The following is a 24,021-nucleotide window of genomic DNA, read 5'->3' as shown; positions in this document are numbered from 1 at the left end:
TTCTGAGCAGTTTTAGATTTCTAACTTTATCATCTTCTTAACCAGTTTACTGCATTACTTTTCTTTGACCTTCATTGTGGGAAATTTTGGGAAATTAGATGAACTAATAATGCTGAAACATACTCCCATGTCTTAAATTCTCACATTTTCTTCTGAAACTATTTTGGATGAGAAAAATTGAATGCATTATAAAGAAAGTTGCAGTAGTACCTGCAGAGAACAAAATTGAATAATGTCACTTAGAACACAAATAAAAATACCTTACTTACTACCTGGCTATTAATTTTTGAGTCATAGAATTAAAAAATAATGAGCATTAAGTTACATGTTTTAAAAGTAAGTTATTTGGCATTCTAAACCCCAGTTGAAAAGTGGGTCATTCAAATAGATTGTTCTGTTCTCTTAAAAAAGGGTTGATAGGACACTTTTAATGGAGAGAACAAGCTTGACTTCAGAGAAGAGATTGTTATCACCTCTATCTTATCAGCTCCCTGTGCTTCTAGGTTTATTAAGCTGATTTGAACTGTACGTCAACTTGTAACTATATAGCTTCTACCATAGGCTAGATCTGATCTGTGAATATTTGATGTCCATGTAATCGGCACGAGAATGACCCTGTGGTATGTTGCCTTAGTATTTAGATTTGGAGCCCATCATACTTTGCATTAGCCAGGGTGACTCTTGCTTTCACTCTCCCTTTAATAAATACTCTTAAAGTAAAGCAAAATTATTGTACTGAATTTGTCGATACAGAAGGAGAAAATGTCCTACTTTGAGAAAGCTCATGCCGTTTAGACATTTGAGTCTGGAAGGACTTTGCCTTGAAATGACTAATTTATGTTGTGCATTATATATCATAAAGGTAATTTGAATAAGTAATCTGAAATATGAAAATGTGTATTTATCATTGAGTAAGTTATGAAGATTAGTTCACATTCTGTGCTTTCCCATAGGTTTAGAAATATAAATTCAAAGCTGTTAGTGTGATAGAGTAATGAATGAACAAGTAGAAACCTCCAAAAGTAAGTGTATGGCTGAAATAAGTAAGACATTTCTGGTATCAAATAGTAAGTTTAAATGTATTAATACCATCAAATAGTAAGTTTAAATATATTAATGGCCTATTAGTTTTTTCTTCTGATATTAGGAAAATCACTGTGCAGCATCACCTCGGTTTCAATATATCAAGAATTCTTTAATATTTATTGTTATAGCAGTTCATGAAATAATTGTCATAGCAGTTTATGAAATCAATGCTCGCTCATTCACTAAGTAACTTATTTTCACATGCTCCCTGACGCAGGCATAATTCAAGTTCCCATTTCAGGGTTTGGGGGTTTTTTAAAGATTTTATTTATTTATTTTCAGAGAGAGGGGAAGGGAGGGAGAAGGGGGGAGAATGTGTGGTTGCCTCTTGTGCATCCCCTACTGGGGACCTGGCCCACAATCCAGACAGGTGCCCTGACTGGGAATCGAACCAGTGACCCTTCAGTTCACAGGCTGGGGCTTAAGTTCCCATTTCAAGAAAGTTAACATAATATTACATTTTGGACTTTGAAGTTTTAACTATTCTAGAGTGACCATTATGTTAACTTTCTGAATGCCAAGATCTGTATATGCTTTGTCTGAGTTAATACAGCTAGTAACCAGCAAAGCCAACCTTCCTCCTGAACCTTCTCTCACTCCTAATTGAATTATAGTCCCCAGGGGCTTTCTTCCTACATCTTTAGTTATAGATGGATAGCAAGTTGATTCTTTGTATTCATAAGAACTAATTCACTTTTATCTTTCTTTCCATCTCTCTCAGAGTAGTAGGGATGTTCCTGCCTGAGTTTTTTTGGGGGAGGGGGGGCTTCCAAAAATACGCTATTTTGTTTTCATTGCAGATAAAGGAGAGCAGTTAAGTTTTTCACAAACACATATACTTTCTTTCTCTCACATATTACTTTTCTTGGGTATTCTGTAGTGACTGTTGTATCAACTAGAATGTTTCATTATTAGCTGGTATCCTTTTCATTATAGATTTATTTTTAAAGGTCAAAAGAAAGGACATTTTTTATAGAAAGTGTACATATTCTAACATAATTTTACCTTCTATATAGCTGAAGGATTTAACAGACTAGAACAGAAAAAAACAATATAATAAAATATATGGAGACCACACAAATTATTCCTAAACTTAAAAAAAAATTTGTGCTATTAGTAATTACGTACTCGTTTCCCCAACTATCACTTATTAAAAGCTTATAGTTGCAATGAGAGTAATTTTCTGTCTTTCAAAAGATACTCCTTTGAGGCAAAGCTACTAACTATCCTATTTATCCTGTTGCCTTAAATCTGTGGATTTAAGGAAACTAACAAACAATATACCAGTTAGCTTTCCTAGTTGGTTCTGTTTTACTTCCAGTCTTTGATGAGTTCTAGTTATGGGAAAACAATTTATCTTTGTGATTGGAGGAGTTTTGCTAGGCTGTGATTTGTCTATTTCAGATCATTATTCTAGAATTCAAGAAACTACATGGATGTGCTTTCCAAGGATTGTTACTAAATTAACACAAATAATCCCTAAAAAACCATCCTCCTTGTAATAGATTCTTTCGGTAGTCATAAATATTGAAGATACAAGTTACCAATCATAATACCCCAAATGATAAGGAAATAAGTTTGAAAGTTATTAGGACTGATAATGATGTCTTGCCACTGCTATTAATTCAAGTTTGTGATGTGAACAGCATATGGATATGTGTTGCTCTTTGTTTTCTAGTTAAGTTTTATCACCATTTAGATTTTAAACATTGATTAGTTGGAGAGAATGCATATAGCAGATTTGACATCTCAGTATGGAATATTAAATAGTGTAGTAGGGATTGGCTTTAATGTATGTGTTGGTGGGGGCGGGGGCTGTATGTGAGAGAGAGAGAGAATGAGAGATTTATAAGCCCTGAATATAAGTGCCAGGAGTTTTTTTTTTTAAAACATAACCAATTTGTAATTAAAACAGGATTAGTCAAGAATCATCAGCACCAACACAAATGTGTCTTTGCAGACCAAAGGAATCAGCTAAACAATTTGCAGTCATCTCAATCTCTACTAAAACAAAAATCGCATCCAACATGCCACCTGACACCATTTCTTTCTCTCTCTCTCCTTTGCTCCTTGCGGTGTGGCATTCATCTCTCCTTGTGCCTCCGTTCTGAAGAGATAACAGTATAGCAACAACTCTGCCACTGAAATCCTGTTCTCTGACCGATATTGGCACCTGCAAAGAGAAACAACCAATAACAGGCAGCAGCAGCATCAGTATTAATCTTCCATGATGAAATCTTTACAGGTCAAGAAAAAGCACACAGCTCTTTTCTCACTCCTTCACAGTGGACCATGCAACTAGTTGAAATGGAAGACAATGGATTGTCTACAAGCCTTTTGAACAGTGGAGAATACAGGGCATTGATTTTAGGTGAATTGACCCCCAAATATTCTTGAAGTTTATCTCCTATGGTCTTTCGTTCTAGAATACCATTATCAACTGATTTATCAAATCCTTAGTATGACCACAAAAAATAAGTGTGCATACATGACATTTCTTGTCACTTCAGGTTGGAATATATGAAAATAGTGAACAATAATATAATGCTAGAGGGCCTAATCTCTAAATCTTTTGTGTACATTATATTCATGACCATGACTAGAAGAAATCTTTTGGGAATTCTTCTGTCAGTTAAAGCCACAACCACACTGTACATTATGTTTCTCTAGAACATAACACAAGATGCTACTTGTGTAGGATGTAGTTTTCAGTGGAAGTGTAGAAATGCAGGATACTAGGAAAAGTCATGGTTAAGCCCATGAAGAATGTTACTAGGTTCCTTACTTCTTGGCATGTGTAAAGAAGAAAAATGCTGAGAAGAGTGTTGGAATTCTAAATTTAACATTTTGTTCTTACTACTGCTTCCCATTTGAAAATGAGTAGTAGTCTATAAAAGATGACTGTTCTAAGATAATGTGGAACTAGCAGTAGATAGGAGAACTCCCAGTATTTATATTCTACCTCCTACTCTCAGTTCGGACCTGCAAACATATTCCTTGCTCTGTTTCCTTATTTATAATCATACATCTTAATTTGGTAGTAGATGATGTTCAGTTACTAAAATAAAAATTTAAAGGTAAAATGTTTTTTACTTCCATGGTGTTCAGTATTAATCCACTTACATAGGCAATAGAAATTTGGAAAGAATCTTAGAAGTCATATTAGCCATTAGTTAGAGCTGGGTTTAACTAATTTAGGTTTATGAGATCACTGCTTCACAATTGCTTGGCTACCGGCCCTTCCCAATCAGAACTATAACTCTGTTATTTATATTCATATGCATAAAGACATTCTAGAAGTCTAGGCTTTTTCCTTTATTGTGTAGAAATTTAAATCTTTTCAGCTTTTAAAAAAAATCTATGGAATCCACAAAAATTCCCCCCAAAAAAGATTAAGGGAAGCAGAAACCTGTGAGAAGGGCTACACTATACTCTCCTAAGGCACTGCACCTGTATGTGCGGGGGCTTGGCAGTGGGACCCCCATTAGTGTTTAACACCAGGGAATTTCTCACATGTACACCCCCCCCCCAGTACAGCAGCTATGATTTCTGTTTCAAAAAGTGTATTAAGTATTCTAAATATTTAAACTTTGCCAGTCAGTTGAATTGTTATATTTATTTGCTGTTGCTAAGGTAGAATTTGTTTGGTTTTGTTTAAATAGAATGAGGAACTGACAGAATCACTGCTTGTTTTAAGTTATTCCCAATTAGGGATTTTAATATAAGTTTGTATGCATTTAAAGAAAGAATAAGGCACCACCCCAGCACAACTACCCCCTCACCAAAGAAGGAAATGAAATGCAAAGAGAGGAAAACATTAAGGTCCTAAAATAATTATCTGAGTCAGTTAAACACACCTGAGGGAGATACAGTAATAACTAGCTCAGTGATTCGTAGGGATGGAAGTAGAGGGAACATGTATATAGTTAGAAAAGAACTTCCCTCCCCCGCCCCCCAAGAATTTCATAATTTTTATCCCTTTTTCTCCTACCCCACTCTTCAATCTGCACAATCATACTGAAGCAGAAATAGGACAGTGGCCAGGTAATTTCAAAACCGACTTCTTCAAATTTAGACCTGCTGCCTAGGTGGTCTTTTGGTTGGTTGGGTCAGAAATTTCCAATGGTTCATATATCTCATATCCATATTTAAGATATGTGAAAGCATGTAATAGAATTATCGAGGAACATATGAGGATAAATTTGAAGTAAATTGGTAATAATCATCTTCTTAATTCTTTTCTGTACTCTCCCTTCCATTAGCTTTTAATAGTGGCTTTTGTTAATTTCACCTTTCACTTTCCTGGTGATAAACTTTTAGAATTACATAGTTTATGAAGTAAAACTTAATTTGAGGACCTAGAGATACTGACTTGTAAGGGGTTCCTGTCGTCCATTACTAAAATGAATTTGGTGTTCAACTTTTTGAAACCTCATTCTGAACTAGTTTTCCTAGACCAAGTGATGTATTGTGGTGTTGAATAGATGATTTGAAATGATGTGCATTTCCCAGTTTCCACCATTTTCATAATATACCACACGGAATTTCTTGTATCAGCCCTCATCAATTATAGGCAAACTGAGAAAGTTATATGAAAATATTTTCCATCTTATCTCAGTTATATAAAAAGGCAGATCATCAATACTGAGGGGAGTTTGTGCAGGGGGGTGATATGGTATACACATTGTTGATTTGCTAAAGAAGTTTAAACTAGTATGTTTAATTTTTTCAGGAAATATATAAGTTTTACATGTGAAATTGCTTTTTATAACTCTCTAAGCATTAGAGCTTAATTCCTGCACACCCCGCCTGTTTTTTTCTTAATTACCATTATGGGAGATGTTCAAAAATATCCCAAATCTGCCAATCAGTCTTAGCCTGGCGTTTGCAGAGATTCCACATTACTGTAACGTAACTTTTGGCTTAGAATGTTAAGCCAAGTGGATACTAAGTTGCCAGAAGAGACTTTGATAACAAATAGAAAACATTTGTATGCTAGACAGCTGTGGACAAGCCTTTCTGGTTAAGTGACTGTGAAATTTATCTTCCCTATAAATTTTTCATTATTTATTTTAAAAATATTTTAAAATTTAATACTTCATTTAAAATTTTTAATAAAAAATTTTTGGAAGGTAGTGTGGTTTGCAGGTTTCATAAACAATGAGGCAGTATCAGGATCTGTTGTATACTTGTATGGCCTGTTTTTCAATATAATACTTAGAATTGTAGAGCTTATTTTAAAATACTGTTTAAATAACTATAGTGTGTATGCTGTTAAGTTGTCCATCTCTGTCATTTTGTTGAAACAGAAAATAGCCATATTCTTTTATTGTATGTGATCACGAAATCTACCTCTCTCTCTCATACAATCTGTTCTTACTCATGTTCCTTCGACACTATAATTGCCTACAGAGACCATTTCCTTTCCAGAGGTACTATGTAGTTCTTTATTTCTTCTAGTCTAGACCTTCTCTACTTTAACAGCTCAGCTAGTGGATGATGGGAGGGTTTAAACTTGGTATTCTTACTGAGCGTGAAGTAGCTGGTTGGATTATCTCTCTTTTATTTTAGTAATATGGCCTAGTTTTGCCGTTGAGTTTGAGTATTCCATTCTATAATGAATTTAGACAGAATTGTAAGCCCAGGTGTTTCTCCTTAAGGCTCTGAAAACTATTACTTCTGAGGAGGGCCCATAAGTTAGTGTTGATCTCAAGGAGGGCATAGCCAATGGGATAAGATCTTTCGAAATGATCTGCACTAAAGTTAAACTAGTTGCTGAGACTGTTGTATTCTAGACTTGTGCCCTGAGGCCAGACCAAAACTGGGCCTTGCCCCTTTCTATAAGGGATAGGATATTAGGCAGTATTGCCTTAGTATTTGTGCCTAAAACTATGTGTATTAATCCACTCAGCAGCCATAACAAAATACCATAGACTGAGTGGTTTATACAGCATAAACTTACTTTCTCACAGTTCTGGAGGCTGTAAATTCAAGATCAAGGTCTAGCTAGGTTCAGTTTCTGGTGAGACTCTGGTTTGTAGAAGGTCACCTTCTCATGTCCTCACCTGGCCTTTTCTTTATGCTCCCAAAAAGGAAGGGTAGGTATGGGGGGATATCTTTTTCCTCCTTAAAAAGCCACTAATCCCATCATGGTGGTCACACATTCATGACCTAATCTAACTGATTACCCTCCCCCCCAACGGTTCCATCTCCAAAAGCCATCACATTGAGAGTTGGAGTGTAAACATGAATTTTAGGGGAACACACACCTTCAGTCCATAATATTATGTATACTTCTCAGCAGGATTCTGAGAGAAATTACTTAGAGTTGCAGAATTATCTTTTCTTCCAGAGCATGTCACTTTAAGGTCCAAGATGTCAAATAAATATGAATTAAAATATGGAATTTGTAAATATATTTCACTGACTGTGGAGGATTTATGTCTGTCTACATGTAAGACTTGGTTGTAGTTCCTTCCCTTGACATTTCCTTTTAAATACCTAGGAACCAGCTTTTTCTTTTTTCCCTAGTGCTTATGACATTTTGTTTTTTTCCTCTAACATACTTTACAGTTCAAACTGAAATGAAGCTTGCTTGTGCTTTTGTATTGTAAGGTTTTGTGGAACATATTCGTCATGTTTTATAGAGAAACAAAACACTTGCTTAACTGATGCAGCATACATTTACTTTTTAAAATAAGTATTTATTTTGTGATACTGGCTACTGCCATTGTACTGACATCTGAAAATTACTAAAAATTATAAAATATATAATTATGTGTATCAACAGTCTAGTTGAATCTCATTATACTTATGACTCAATAAAATTTCTGTAAGTTCACTTTTGAAATAATATCCTCATACCACAATTTCAACTAAAGTTAAAACAACTATTTCAGCTGGTGTTCTAATAAGCATTTCACTATTTTACCAGGTTATTTAAAAATCCACCAGCCTACCAATGTTTAGTAGCTTCCTACATGTGTAAGAATCAATTTAAGTTTTAAGGCAGCAAATACTAGTAATATGAAGAGAAAAAGTTACCATTTTCTGTGTTCTGTGTGTAAACGAATTTGAATTTTTTTCATACTCATGGGCATTCCTATATGGCCAGTTTCCTTTTCCATTACAAGAGTAAGTTAAGACAGCTAAGCTCTGGCTTGAGTTTATTGTTTCAAAGCCTTCTAATCTATTTTCTGTCCTTGTAAGTAATCTTTAATCTCCTGAGATATTTACTTCTTCCTTTTTTCATTAAAATTAGAAATATGTGCGTCTGAAGCTCCATTAAATGAGGACATTTCGGTTAAATATCTATTTAGTATATATATTTTAGAAAAGTCTCCCCAAAATTCTACAGTAGAAAAGTTTATCTTCATTTGTGTTTATTTTGAAGTTTCTCGTTAATCTACATTGAATATCTATTGTACAACAAGTAGTGGTTGAGTTTCATGTCAAAATAATTAAAATAACATTAAGGGTCAAGTGGAATACAAACATACTTAGATTTAATTTTTTAACCTGTGAACATTTGTTTTTCTTCATAATACTTAGAATATTTCTTTGTGTGTAAGCCTCAGTTATATGTTATACCTCCGTAATCTGCTTTGGAATGAAATAATATTTATATTTTCAAAGTAAATTTCAGAATCACTAATTTTTTGAGATAAAGGGTTTTAAAATGTTAGATAAATCATTAAAAGAGGAGGAGCTGATGAAATACAGAAATACTTAAGTACAGTATTCAGAAGCAGTCTCTTGTTTCCTGTGGTATAGAGGTAGAGTGGTAGTAGGTACACTTTTAGGTCAAGGCAATATGTAATTTTTATTTACTCAACAAATATTTAAAATTTATAAAATTGGACATTTTTAGAACCATCGACTGAAATGTGGTATATCCTTATTCAATCTTTAAAGAGTATTCAGATTTATATTGATGGATCAGAAGGAGGGTGTGTGTGATGGGTGATTATGTTGTTTTAGTGTTTTTTAAAAAATGTTCTAAAATATATTTTGAGACATGACAATATCAAAATGTTTGTTAAGTGAATGTTAACATAATTTCTTTATGATTTGTGTAGATCTGCTGTGATAACCAAGGACCTGTCACAACTATTCATAAAATTTTTTTCTAAGAGTCTCTTTAAGATTATGGTGGGATTTATCCAGAGTAGGGGGTGGGTGTGTGTTCATTCGTGTTCCAAATGTTGTAATGTCGAGGAATAATCGGCAGTTCTGTCTTCCTTTCTTCTTTTAACTCTTTTAAAATATCTTCATTTGTTTTTTACTAGTAAATTATTCCCTCTTAAATTAAAATTTGGATGTACCAGAAATAAAGCTTTCAGCTCATTTTGTGTTATAAGGCAGTTTCAGACTACCTGGCAGTCGTTTTCAGTTTAGACATTATAAAAATAAATTTCTTGTACAGAATAAAATTCAGCATCTCATTAGGTATAGATTTTTATGTGGAGTATGGTTTCTTGAAATAGGCTTTTTCTTGATCTTTTCCATCACTCAGGCATTGAAGAGAGCTCTTTGGTCTTTTTACTCAGTGGTACTTTATAATACACTACTCTTCCTGTCATTGTAAAAAATTGATGCATGGGTAAAAATATCTTTTTTATATCGCAAATAAATTGAGCTTGTTATAGTCCCCTCTCTTCATTTTCAGGAAGAGGCAGAAATCCAGGCAGAACTTGAACGTTTGGAAAGAGTTAGAAATCTTCACATTCGAGAGCTCAAAAGGATAAATAATGAAGATAATTCGCAGTAAGTCATTATCTGTATTTCTGTTTTACATAACAAAAGTGTTTCTCCTCTGTGCAAAGTGTAAACACAGTATTTCCTTGGGGGCAAGGGGGCTTTCTCGTCATTCTTGGCAAAAGAGCCATAGTCCTTCCATGGCTCAGAAGGCCTTATATTTGGCCACCTCACCAACACATGTCTGCCACCCTCCCCTCACCTGTAGATTGTAGGCATGCCAGCCCTCATTTCCATCTCAGGGCTTTTGTGCTTGCCGTTTTCTCACCTCAAGTGTTCCTCTGTTAAATATCTGAGTGGCTTACTTTTTATTTCACTCCAAATGGTCAGTAAAGAGACCATCCCTAGGCAGCCCTATCTAAAATAGCAGTTTTTACATCACTCCATTCCCTCTCCCAGGATCTTTGTCTTGCTTTATTTTTTTATAACATTTATCACTACTTGGAATTAAAAATTTACATTTCAGTTATTATCAGTCTCCTCCCCCTAGACTATAACCTATATGAGAGGAGGGACTTAATTTTTTCTTTACCGTATGTGCAAAGCCTAACTCAGTTCCTGGCACATGGTAGGCATGCAACAAATAATTTGTTGAATGAATACCAAAATTAATATTATAGTAAGGAAGGAGAAATTATTTCAACTAAAAGGATTTCTGTAAGCCATATATTCAGCATTATTATGCAAAACTTCAGACAGAATAGAAAAATAGTTTAAGTTATAGTCTCTGTCCTTAATCCCTGGTTATGAAAATGGAGAGAAAACACCTGTGGTCTGGTGGGAGCTTTATGAGGAAATGGAAATGAAGCATGACTTGTCAGAATTGGAAATGGCCAATTTCTGCTGTGAAATATAAATATCTTGCTTAAAATTAAGAATGTCTATTTTTATCACCTGTGTATGAAATATTATAGTTATGGAACAACTTAAATTATACCAGATGGAAATTCTAATAAAACAGAACAAAACTAATTAACAATTAGCTGTTCTGAAAATTATGTTTAAACTTGTTTGTGGATCTGTAATACTAGTATTATCTATGAGTGATTTTTTTTTAAAGTTTTTAAACAAGTTTATCTTTTTTAATTGGGAATTAAAATTTTATTTATGGAAGTCCAAAGACAGTAGAATTTAATCATGGGTGAAGGCCAGATTATAAGTGTAATTCTTTTTAATCATATGTCAGTACTATAAAACCTTGATTAACCATAACCTCCAATATAAAAATACATTTTTCCAAGGGAAGTAATTCCTGCTGAGCAGATACGGGATTTCATAAAGCTCTTGACAACACAACGGGCAGCTCTTTATTATGGTGCTGTAATTGGTCATTGAACCTGAATATTTGGCTATAAATGTTAAGCTTTGTGAACATTAGGCATTAAGATGGGTGATAGTTATGGAGATAAAGAAAGAAAAGTATGGAACAGAGAAACAAATGGCTAGGAGTAGAATATGAGAGTGGAACTTTATTGTGGAAAGAACCTTTTAGTGTGTATTTTCATGATACTGAGTGTTTTTCCTCCCTCCTTTAAGGTTCAAAGATCACCCAACGTTAAATGAAAGATATTTATTACTGCATCTGCTTGGTAGAGGTGGCTTTAGTGAAGTGTATAAGGTAATGTAAATTTTTTTTTTCTGTTCACAAAGATAAAGGAGGACAGGTTTCCCCTGCTACCCAAAAGTAGATCATTCCCATGAAACCTTTCAGCAGCCAAGATAGCATAAAGCAAAGAAGCAGTTACCATTAGTTTATATGGAAAATTTTTGATAAACTTCATTGGCTATATGATACTGCCACTGCGCAAAGCTATATATGGAAAATTTTTGAACTATTCCCAGACCTGAAAGATAACCTACCAAATCTTACGAATTACACTTAATTATATCCAGTTTTATGGTAAGCAAAACGTCCTTATGAGCTCTCTTAGGCTTTTCTTTCATTCTTCCTTTTTTAAATTTTTATTTATTTGTTTTTAGAAAGAGGGGAAGGGAGGGAGAAAGAGAGAAAGAAACCACAAAGTGCGGGAGAAACATCGATTGGTTGCCCCTTGCATGCATACCCCCCAGCTGGAGACCCAACCACAACCCAGACATATGCCCTGACTGGGAATTGAACTGGCCACCTCTGGGTCTGAGGGCCACACATGAAGCACACATGCTCACAGACACAATTCAAAGCTATGATGGTTGGATGCTGAGATGCTGAGTGTGGTTCCAGGGGGAGGAGCTTTGGATGTCACAGGGTGTGTACTGCCTCTATAACAGCTTGCTGCAAAAACAAACACTGAAAGCTATTTTTGCTTCTTCCCTTTTCTCATAAAAACAAAAATCCTCGCCATATTGCTTCTTATAAAATAATTTTTATAGAATATTGAGTTGAGAGAGGGAGGGAGGGAGGGAGAAAACATCAATTTGTTGTCCCACTTATTTATGCATTTGTTGGATGATTCTTGTATGCGCCCTGATCAGGTATCTAACCTCCAACCTTGGCGTGTTGGGAAGATGCTCCAACCAACTGAGCTTACCCTGCCAGGGTCCATATTTCTTTTAGTTCACCAAAATAGGTACAAGTGCAGGCCTTTTGTAAAAGAAGAGAGGCCTAATGCAAACTCTCAAAAAGTGGGGGATACCTGTGTGTGGTTAAGAAGTACTTGTCTTTGGTTTATTGATTTTATGACTTTTTTTTTTTTTTTTTTTTTTTTGGGACAGATTTCATGTCCTGAGTCTCATTACAAAAAGAGTCTATCTATGGTGGCTTCTGTTGTTGTATCTTAAGAGTCTAAACGCTCTCTTTGCACCTGCATGGTCCCTCTGATGTTTGCTACCTAGTTCCCAACTTGATACAAATAATAATAGCCATTAGAATCAAGATAAGCAGGTAGCCATTTAATATAGTACATTTATGGACAGATTGTACCCCTATATTTAAACATGTGTCTCAGAGGCCTTGCATGTCCTGAATTTACATAAATTTCTTCCTGAGGCGCATGTTTTTCAAATGCCTATGTATAAACAGACATTTTTACTCACCATGTTCATTGTTTTATACCTTAATATTTTTTCACTTTACACTGTGTCTTTCTGCCCAACAATTAAATATTGCAGTTCCTAAATCTCTTATTCTGTATTCTCCTTCTCAGATATATCTCTGCCCCTTCGCTGAGTTGATTTCACCCTCAGGTATGTGTGTGTGTCTGTGACCCACACTTTCTTTCTAAGCTCTGTACCTGTTGGTGTAGGTGACTTTCTCTGTTCACTTGGTGCAGATACTTCATAGGCACAGCAAACACACATCTGAATGAGTTATTTTTCTCTTCTCCAAAATCCCGTCTTCTAACACTGCTCCTGCTTCAGAATGTAGCATTACTATTCATCTGCCTAGTCCCTCAAGTGAAAAACACGAAAGCCATCCTTCACCCCACCTTTCCTTTAATTCACTTTCCCTAACATATAACCAGTTCTGGTACCCACTGTTACTAATGTCATTAAACTCTCCTAAATCCAGCAGTGACCCTTCCCTTTCTCTTAAGGTCACATCTCTTGTTTGCATTGCTGCTGAAACCTCCTAGCTAACCACCTTCTTTTGGTCATTACGTTTCTCCAGTGTATTTATTTACATATGCTGCAGCTAGAGTAGCCTTTTAATAAAATACAATATGATTATCTTAGTCCCTAGTTTATAAGCCCCAGTGGTTTCCTGTTTGCTCTTATTTAGGATGAAGGTCATACTCTGGCCTTAAACCTCACTCCTATAGAAGCCCGCCTTTTATAAGCTGCTTGTGCTACTTTGAGCTTCATTATATGAGGTCTGTCCAGATGGTAACCAGCCATGTAATATGAAAAATAGAGACATTTATCGAAGAAGATACAAGAAATATCTTACATAGGACAAAGATGCCTCAGTCCCCTTCAAAGTAGGCACCTTAGGATGTCATATAGTTCTCCCAATCACCATCAGCTGACCTGTTATATTTTCCTGAACCTCACTGTTGGTTTGAAATCTCCTCCCTTTCAAAGGTGATTTTAGTTTTGGGAAGAGCCAGAAGTTGCAGGGTGCCAAATCTGGGCTGTAGTGGGGCTGAGTTACCTGGGTGATTTAATGTTTCACCAAAAAACTCTGCATGAAATGTGATGCATGAGTGGGTACATTGTCATGATGAAGCTGCCAATCACCGGTTGCCCATAGCTGCAGCCTTCTGAATCATTGGAATAGCTTCCTTGGAGGAATGTTCAAGCTTAATGCAAAATTTGATGCAGGCATCTACCTGCACTGACTAGTCCGCACTGACTAATACAGTGAAGTCGTCATTGTGCACATTCTAGTCTGCTCTCTTTGGCTGCCAAGTTACATCATTGTTGTGATAACCATTCCTGTTATGTTAAAAATGGCTGGGCTTTTTCCAGACAGACCTCATATACTGGTACAGTTAGTGGTTAAGAGCTTGGGTTCTGAAGCTAGACTGGCTGGGTTTGAATCCTAATTCTGACATATTAAATGACTATTATTTTGGGCTTCTTATCATCCTCTGTCTCACTGTCTTCATCTGGACAGTATATACAGATTTTTCTGACTCTGGGAAAATTTATGGAATTTGAATTCAGAGAACTTCAATTCTGGTCTTGGTTCAACTGTTAACTATTTTTTTGTTTTTGTTTGGTTAACTTAGACAAACAGTAGGCATCATGGACCTCATCTTCCTCACCTGTCAGGAGTGATCTGTGAGCTCTCTTCCAATTCCTGTATCTTTTATTCAAATGTAGTGGATCCCCATGCACTGCAGTGGTTGAGGTAGGCTTACCTAGGCCACTAATTGGAAAAGTTCATAATAGCTCATCTGGGATCTAAAAATCACCAAAAGTACAGTTAGCTTAACACTAACTCAGCCTAAGAGTTGCTCAGCTTCTGAACCTACTAATCACAACAACCCTCTGGCAATGCCCAATAGTATTATTGCCATTGTTTTCAGGCTCACAGATAGGGCCAAAGAGGCTTTCCTTTGTGAAGAATATAGAAACTAGAGAATGCCTAATGAGTTGAACTTTTAATACTGACCTAAATACTAACAACTCAGCCCAACCTCTGCAAAGTCCTTTCTTGGTTGCCAGGTCCATTGGGAAACAAAGCAACAGAATGTAAGTGACATTTTTGTAGACTTTTATCTATATCAAGGTGGAAAATACTGAATCAGTTGCTTGGTGATGAATGCATTAGCTTTATGGGAAACTATACTCATCTTGGGAGAAAGATGTGTCAATACATACTGATACTATTAACTTTTTATCGATAGTATACTGAAAAGTTTTATTTTCGTCTGTCATCATTTTTTATGATTGCCTCTGAATTACATCCATTATGCTCCTTTGCTTTTCCTCGCATGAACTTTTTAAAATTCTTTTCTATTTCTTTAAACTCGGCTTTTTTCCCCCCTCATTTTTTCCTCCCCTTTATTGCCCTCCACCCTGCACCGATGCTCCCTCAACCATCCCCCTCCCCTTAAGTTCATGTCCGTGGGTCGGACGATAAGTTCTTTGGCTTCTCCACTCCCTATACTATTCTTAACACCCCCCCTGTCTATTTTTGTACCTACTATTAATGCTGCTTATTCCCTGTACCTTTTCCCCCATTCTTCCCCCTCCCCTCTGATCTCCATTTCTATGATTCTCTTCCTGTTCTGGTTGTTTGCTTAATTTGGTTTTTTGTTTGTTTGTTTTTAGGTTTAGCTGTTGATAGTTGTGACTTTGTTGTCATTTTACCGTTCATAGTTTTTGATCTTCTTTTTCTTAGATAAGTCCCTTTAACATTTCATATAACGAGGGCTTGGTGATGATGAACTCCTTTTTCTTTACCTTACCTGGGAAGCACTTTATCTGCCCTTCCATTCTAAATGATAGCTTTGCTGGATACAGTGATCTTGGGTGTAGGTCCTTGCCTTTCATGACTTTGAATACTTCTTGCCAGCCCCCTCTTGCCTGCAAGGTTTCTTTTGAGAAATCAGCTGATAGACTTATGGGCACTCCTCTGTAGGTAACTGTCTCCTTTTCTCTTGCTGCTTTTAAGATTCTCTCCTTTAACCTTTGGCATTTTAATTACAATGTGCCTTGGTGTGTGCTTCCTTGGGCCCAACTTCTCTGGGACTCTCTTGGGCTTCCCGGATCTCCTGAAAGTCTATTTCCTTGGCCAGATTGGGGAAGTTCTCCTTCAGTATTTTTTCAGATAAGTTTTCAATTTCTTGCTTTTCCTCTTCTCCTTCTGGCACCCCTAATGATTCGGATGTTGGTATGTTTAAAGTTGTCCTAGAGGTTCCTAAGCCTCTCCTCATTTTTTTTGAATTCTTGTTTCTTCATTCTGTTCTGGTTGAAGGTTTATTTCCTTTTTCTGCTCCCAATCATTGATTTGAATCCCGGTTTCCTTCCCTTTACTGATGGTTCCCTGTATATTTTCCTTTATTTCACTTTGCATAGGCTTCACTTTTTCCTCCATACTCTCAGTGAGCATCCTCATTACCAGTGTTTTGAACTTTGCATCTGATAGGTTGGCTATCTGTTCATTGCTTAGTTCTATTTTTGGAGCTTTGATCTTTTCTTCATTTGGACCATATTTCTTTGTATCAGCATGCCTTTTACATTGGAAGGGGCAGAGCCTTAGGTATTCACCAAGGCAGGGCAACCCAGGTCCCAGAGTTGTGAAGCTGTATGTGGGGGAGGGGTCTGAGAGGGAGCAATGCCACTTGCTCAGCTCTTGGCTGGCTTTCAGTCACTTCCCCTGCTACCCGCAAGCAAATTGGGCCCCTCTGGTGCTGATTTCTGGTTAGGTGGGTTTGTGTACATTCCAGGACCCTGTGGGCCTCTGCAGCAGACTCTCTTGTGGGGCTGGGTGTTTCTCCTGCCACCACAACCCCCACAGGTTTTTATCTCCAGAGGTTTTGAGGCTTTCTTCCCCCTGTTCTCACAGTTTATCTGCACGCAAATGTGGGACTTCCTGGTCCGCTAGCCATCCGCTAGCCACCACCTTGCCCACTTAAACTCAACTTTTAATAATATAATTAGCTAGTACTTATTGAATACTTACTATGAATCATACTTTCCTAAATATGTTTTACCCCATTTAATCCTCTCAACAACTCAAACTTTATACATGAGACTGAGGCTGAGAAGATACTAGCACAGAGTCATCCAGCTAATAAGGTCATCTCACTCCAAAGTGAATATTCTTAATTATTCCATACTGTATTATTTCTAATCTGCTTTTATAATTTTGTGACAAGCAATTTACCACTACTGCTCATTTTTAGATGAAATTGACAGGGAGAATGGGGACTGAGGACCTTCTTTCTAATGCATATATAAGCTTTAATTGTTTTTTTTAAAGGGGCACCTTTGGCCTTGGCCAGTTTGTCTCAGTTGGTTGGAACGTCGTCCCATAAATTGAAAGGTCATGCGGGTCAATTAGCATTCAGGACACATGTCTAAGTTGTGGGTTCTGTCCCTAGTCCGGGGTGTATACGGGAGGCAACTGGTTGATGTTTCTCTCTCATGCAGTGTTTCTCTCCCTCTCCTTTTCCCTCCCTTCTCTTCTCTCTAAAATCATGTAATCATGTCCTCAGGTGATGATAAAAAAAATAAAGGGGTACCTTTGTATATAAAAACAGTGGAACCTAAATTATTAAATCTCTTTCTTAATGACATTCATTGTTTTTTAAAAAAAAAATTTAAAAATCATTTGAAGCCTTAAAAGAATATTGATCGTTCTTTATTTTGTTACTTTAGAGATAGGCTAGTGATTTAAACAAACCAGTATAAAGTCTTTTTTCCCCCCTTGGAGACAACCAGGGGAAATTGAAGATAAGTTGGGTATTAGATGAGGTTAGAAATTATTATTGATGTAGTTAGGTGTGATAATGATAGATGGTTAAGGGTTATTCTGTTCGAATGATTTCATAATCAAAGCTTATAATTTTTTTAAACTGTTGGGAAATTGTTAGAAACTTGTTAGTTTTCAAACAAGTGGGGGGTGAAAGGAAAAGGTAGAGAGTTGATAGGAGAAGCTAGAGAAAAACGATTTGCTTTATCCAACCTACAAAAGCATCATTAGAGCCATCTGTTTTCCTGGCTGCTTACTGCTGCTGCCAGGAGAGAGGAGCAAGTTCCTATTAAAAACAAGAAATAGCTTTATTGTTTTATTTTGATTCAATATATTTGCATTTATAAAACTTGAAACGTGAAAGTTGACATTAACATTTTCTCTAATTTAGCACCATGGAATTTATATCTTGTTTCTGATAATGTGTCATTGAACTGTATGTAATCTTAGGAAAGGTGAACACAAGAGTTGTAGTGTATATTCTAATTTAATATTTCGCAAAAAATTAATCACCAAAATTTTTAAAAAAATCTCTTCAGCTATTCTGTTGGTCTTTGGCCCTAACTCTTCTCTGACTTGAACCCTAGGCTTTTGACCTTTATGAACAAAGATATGCTGCTGTGAAGATCCATCAGCTTAATAAGAGCTGGAGGGATGAGAAAAAGGAAAACTACCACAAGTAAATATTAATACTTCATTCTTTTTATCAGTTGGAAATATATTTAATGGTCATGGAGAATTAATATTCTCTCTCTCTCTTCCTGTAGACATGCCTGCAGAGAATATAGAATACACAAAGAACTGGATCATCCCAGAATAGTGAAGCTGTATGATTATTTCTCCTTGGATACAGACACGTAAGTGCATATAAGGATTTAGTTTTAAGATATGTTTGTTTATGCTTTCCCTATTCTGTTGTGATGATATAAATATCTTCATTTCTCCATTGTGATCCTGAATTATTGGATAGTATTTTATGTCTAATTTTTTTCTCTTCTCTGTTGTAGGTTTTGTACAGTGTTAGAATACTGTGAAGGCAATGACTTGGATTTCTATCTGAAGCAACATAAATTAATGTCAGAGAAAGAAGCTAGGTCTATTGTAATGCAAATTGTAAATGCACTAAGATATCTCAATGAAATCAAACCCCCTATTATACATTATGATCTTAAGCCAGGTAATTAATAAAATGTGTCTAAATAATTTTTATAAGTTCTAAAGAATATAAAGTCATTTTTTATTTACCTGAAACCATGCTTCTTGGTTTAGTTTTTAAATGTCAATGGAATACTAGTAGAATTTAAAGTATTTTTGTCATGTCACTTTTTAAAATTTTATTTTTAAATATATTGTAATTGGCCCTGGCTGCTGTGTCCGAGTGGATTGAGTGCCCACCAGTGAATCAAAAGGTTGATGGTTCGATTCCCAGTCAGAGCACATGGCTGAGTTGCAGGCTAGGTCCCTACCTTGGGGTGTGTGAGAGGCAACCAATTGATGTATCTCTTGCACATCAATATTTCTCTCCCTCTCTTTCTCCCTCCCTTCTGCTCTCTTGAAAAATAAAATATTTAAAAATATGTATGTTTTAATTGTATTTAAAATTTTAAATAATATTTACTTCCCCAGAGTTAGCATAGATTGTAAAGATAGTGTTTTTCATACATCATTAAAAGAACCTTATATTTTGTTTCTAGGAAACATCCTTCTGGTAGATGGAACAGCATGTGGAGAAATCAAAATCACTGATTTTGGTCTATCCAAGATTATGGATGATGATAGTTATGGTGTAGATGGAATGGATCTAACTTCCCAAGGGGCAGGCACTTACTGGTAAATGTGTTACTAAAAACATCAAAATTGGCTAGATTAATGAGAAGGCTTTTTACGAGAGCTTAGTTTTTCTTTTCATACACCTTTGAAATTTCTGTAATAAGGGTACTGATTCAAAGTCTCTTGTGTCAAGAGGGAGACTTCTCTCAGTCATCTTTACTTAACCTGGTCTTAACTGTAAATATCACCAGAGGGAGAAAAACTTGGCATTAGCAAGTAGTTTTAGTACCTAGCCAGAAACTTCTGACATGAAGAATTTGGGGATTTTCTTCTATAATGTTAGAGTGATGTTTATCATGAAAAAACTGCTTATATAACTATAACATCTTAACTGTTACAGGAAATGAGCATCAAGCTCTCTCTCTAGAGGTTTTGTGGTTACAGTTCTTGGAGGTGGATGTTTTGTTGATCATAGATGGGAGAGGTATCTGACATATTCCTGGCCTTTGGACTTGACCCTTAAAAATACCTTTTATGACTTCATACTATATATAGATATAGATATAGATCTGTATCTATACTATATATACTATATATAGACTACATACTATATATAGATATAGATCTGTATCGATACAGATCTATATCTATATCTATATATAGTATGAAGTCATAATAAATTCACATTCTAAATGAATGTCATTCCCTTCAAAGTTATGTAGGTGTTGACAAAAACTACTTCAGTGAGAACTGTCAAACTTACTGTCAAATTCATGAAAATGAAGAACAGACTATAAAATTTTAAAATGAACTTTGTTTTCAGGATAAATTAGTTGAGCAAAAGCAGTGAAATTTTAATTGAGAGAAAGATAACTATAATTTATTGGACAGGATGTTGACATTCAGTTTTCCAGAACAGTCTTCACACGGGTAGCCTGGGCACATAATGACCAGTTCCATAAGATACCACAGGTCTTTATGGTCTTTGCTTTTCATGAACAGGGATTATTTATGTTCATGGATTCTTTTAAAGCCAGTTTAAAGTTTAAGTTCTGCTTGTGACATTTTCTAGGAATACGAATAGATGATACGATTTTTTTTTTCATACTTAAAATTTTCGTTGAAAGAAAAGGTGCTCACCAAGTGAATTGGAGTGCTTAGGGACAGTATTAGAGATAGTCATATTCAAAAGCATAGGTGACAAAACAGCAATGTGGACAGCCAAGTTAATTGGCTTTCTCTCGAGAGTTTATGGGGGTGAGGGAGAAGAGTGAGTGCAGATGTTGGAAATTTAAGTTGCTTCTGGATTAGGATGGTATTTGTTACAAACAAGAAATATCTTGCCTTGGCAGTGAAGTTTGTTAAACAGAAGAGCCACCTGATCAGATATGTGTGTTTAGAAAAGAACTGCATAAAGTTTGAATGTTGGTGAAGCGAGACAGTGAGAGAAGATTTCTTCTATTATTGGACACTTACTCAAATTAGAATATTGTAATTTCTAATAATTTTTTATTTCTGTGGATAATATATAAAATATATACCTTGTGTGTGTGTATAGCATACTTTATGACAATGTTGTATGTTTTGGCACTGGGATGAAATGATATAAGAATATAAATACTTCAGAAGTTTGGTGATTTTCATTAATGAAGGTCCTAAGGTTTAGTGTGGGTAAAATTAGTGTTCTGAGATTTTCTACTTATAGATTGTTAATAGTACTGTTTCCCTTTTTCTTCTCCCACAAAACTATAGGTATTTACCTCCCGAGTGTTTTGTAGTTGGAAAAGAACCACCAAAAATTTCCAACAAGGTTGATGTGTGGTCAGTTGGAGTAATTTTCTTTCAGTGTCTTTATGGTAGAAAGGTGAGTTAAACTATACCAGATTTAGCTGTATAGAGATAAGTTAAATTTTCCCCTTTGATTTTTTTTGAATTGTATGCTTCCCCCCCCCCCCATTTTTAGAGGGGGGTTTGTATTTTTTCATTACCGTTTATCTCCCTTATACCCTCTTCTACCTACCCCCACACCACCCCCCAAATTTTCCCCTTTTAAATACAAAATTTCATTAACCTGAAGTCAAAAGTCAATTTAGATCCTTTTAAGGAAAGCCAGGTTTCTTCTCTGTTTCTCTCTAAAATTTCCATGGATCAGAATTATTTTAATGTCACGGCAATTATACTTGGCCTGCATTTTGCCTTTTTTTTTTTTAACTTAAGGAAAAGAAGGAACTCCGTGTTAACAGTGCTAACATTCTCTACTTTTAAGAATACTGGAGTCAAAACTCTTCTCGTTATACTCCATTCTGTCCACTTCCTCACTTCCTCTACCTGACTTCACGCATATACAATTTTGGCATAGTTTCCTCAGGGAAATGCCACCAAACTTAAGTCTTAATTCTTCCCAAACCTCTCTTTAGCTTGAAGTCAAAACTACAAGCTACCGTAGATGTTGTCTAATCCCCATCCCATTTGGTCCCTTCACCAATATGGAAAGAGAGATTAAGGAGCTTGTCTGGGAATTGACTGCAAGTTAGGACCAAATCCAGAGCTATTTATTTAAGTTAGTGAGTCATATAAGCTCCAAGTATTTTATCCTGTGGTCTTTTCACAAACATTTCCACTACTTCCATCTCTTCTCTAATCAAACTTCATTTTGTAAATACTAATAATGAAGTTTTAAATTTCTTGTTTTTATTTTATCTTAATTACTTATTACAACAGCATTATTTTCTTCTGCCTATTCACAGTGAGTGTTTTGGCTATGTTGAGGATTGATTAAATAGGCTTTCTCAGACTGCTACCAATTATACCTTTGTTGCTACGATAGGTAATCCATGTAACTGAGGACAAGAATTTTTTAGAACACAAATCATTTGCATCTTGAGTATTCACTAATAATATCTGTTTAAGTTTTTTGTGAAATAACTTTCTCACCATTTTGTTTTATTTTTTTTAGCCATTTGGTCACAATCAATCTCAACAAGATATTCTTCAAGAAAATACAATATTAAAAGCCACAGAAGTTCAGTTCCCTGTAAAACCAGTTGTAAGCAGTGAAGCAAAGGTACTAAATTTATGTAAATAAGTTTTGTGACATAAATTTCATTTCATAAATTGTGCTTAAAGTAATTACTCATTAGTACGTAAAATAAAAAGTCCACTGAGCCACACCAGCCAGGGCTGAGATAGATATTTCTAATAGCAAAACTTGTATGGTCCTTAATGTCTTTCCACCTTCTTCCTCACATTGGCTTTCACAAGTATATTTTTACTTATGCTTTGTTATGCTCATCCCAAAGTTTACTTCTCGGCAAGTCCCTGTTGGAATCTTTTTAAATGCTGTGAAATTCCTAAGACAAACAAATGAAGTACTCTTTTTTTTTTTTTTTTCCCCTAGTATGAATAGTCTAGGCCATAAGAATAATTTACATACAGGCATTATATAGTTTATATGTTGCTAGCGTGTAGATAAGCACTGCTGTGTGTCTCTGATCAAGGTCATAGTTGCCTCCATAATTGTACTGGTTTTTCTGTAATCTCAGAAGGTGTTTGTTGGAACTGTCCCATGCTTCATTTTATCCATTGTATCTTTATTTTGCAAATAATTTGAATAACTTTAGGATATTTTGACAATTAAAATGATAACTGACGTTCTTGTTTTAAAACATGAATTATTTTCATAAGGTAAATACAACTCCTTTAAAAAAGATCTTGATAGTGCTAGCATCTAAATTTTGTCTTCCATTTCTCAGCATCAGTGAGAATAGAAACTAAATGAATTTAGTCATTTATTTAAATGACCAGGAATGAGTGTAGTACAAATGTAGTGTGCTAAAAATAATCCCATTTACCACCTCTGCGTCTATCCCTGGGCTCTTTATTGGTGCCACATTCACCATTTTGGTACCTGGGGACAGCGCATTATTTTTGGTTTGTTTTTTAACCTTTTGTCCCTACAGAGTACACCTTTTCCAAGTACCTCTACTGACCTGGTTCGAGCATCTTAAGCATAATTACTCATTGATTACTTCTTACAATGCTTGCTGTTGGTAGCTTTTTATCCTTTAAACTCTGCCTTCAACATGTAGAAAAAATGTGCCCTAGCTGGTATGGCTCAGGGGATTGAGTGCTGGACTGTGAACCAAAGGGTCAGCAGTTCAATTCCCAGTCAGGGCACGTACCTGGGTTGTGGGCCAGGCCCCCAAGTAGGGGACAAACACATGAGAAGCATCCACACATTGATGTTTCTCTCCCTCTCTTTCTCCCTCCCTTCCCTTCTCTAAAAATAAATTTTTTTTTTAAATGAAAAAAAAAAAAACAGAAAAATGTTTTTCTATATCTTATTCATTTCCAAAGTGGTCTCTGCAACTTTTACTTGTTAAAGACTTAAAAAGATGAGACCTAAGGAATCAAAAAGACTTTTGATAAATATGTTAGTAAGCTAACCATGGTATTATGATGAGGATATCTAGATTTTTTACTTTTTAAAGATTTTATATATTTATTTTTAGAAATAGGGGAAGGGAGGGAGAGAGGAGGAGAGA

At 35.6% G+C, this 24,021-nt stretch overlaps 1 protein-coding gene across 2 annotated transcripts in view; it reads left to right on the top strand.

Annotated features, from left to right (window-relative positions):
* The window catches only part of TLK1 (tousled like kinase 1), a 137,930-nt gene that overhangs the window by 108,348 nt on the left and 5,561 nt on the right, over positions 1-24,021 (top strand). For both annotated transcript variants that reach the window (XM_054562584.1, XM_054562583.1), the window contains 8 exons: positions 9,755-9,852; positions 11,380-11,461; positions 18,295-18,386; positions 18,475-18,564; positions 18,715-18,884; positions 19,402-19,537; positions 21,230-21,341; positions 22,434-22,541. In XM_054562584.1, coding sequence (XP_054418559.1) covers positions 9,755-9,852; positions 11,380-11,461; positions 18,295-18,386; positions 18,475-18,564; positions 18,715-18,884; positions 19,402-19,537; positions 21,230-21,341; positions 22,434-22,541 — 888 coding nt within the window. The remainder of the gene's footprint in view (positions 1-9,754; positions 9,853-11,379; positions 11,462-18,294; positions 18,387-18,474; positions 18,565-18,714; positions 18,885-19,401; positions 19,538-21,229; positions 21,342-22,433; positions 22,542-24,021) is intronic.

Source organism: Pteronotus mesoamericanus, unplaced genomic scaffold, assembly GCF_021234165.1.
Source record: "Pteronotus mesoamericanus isolate MK-2021 breed Mesoamerican mustached bat unplaced genomic scaffold, CSHL_Meso_final scaffold_651, whole genome shotgun sequence".
NCBI classification, from domain to species: Eukaryota; Metazoa; Chordata; class Mammalia; order Chiroptera; family Mormoopidae; genus Pteronotus; species Pteronotus mesoamericanus.
This window is presented reverse-complemented; position numbering and strand designations above follow the sequence as displayed.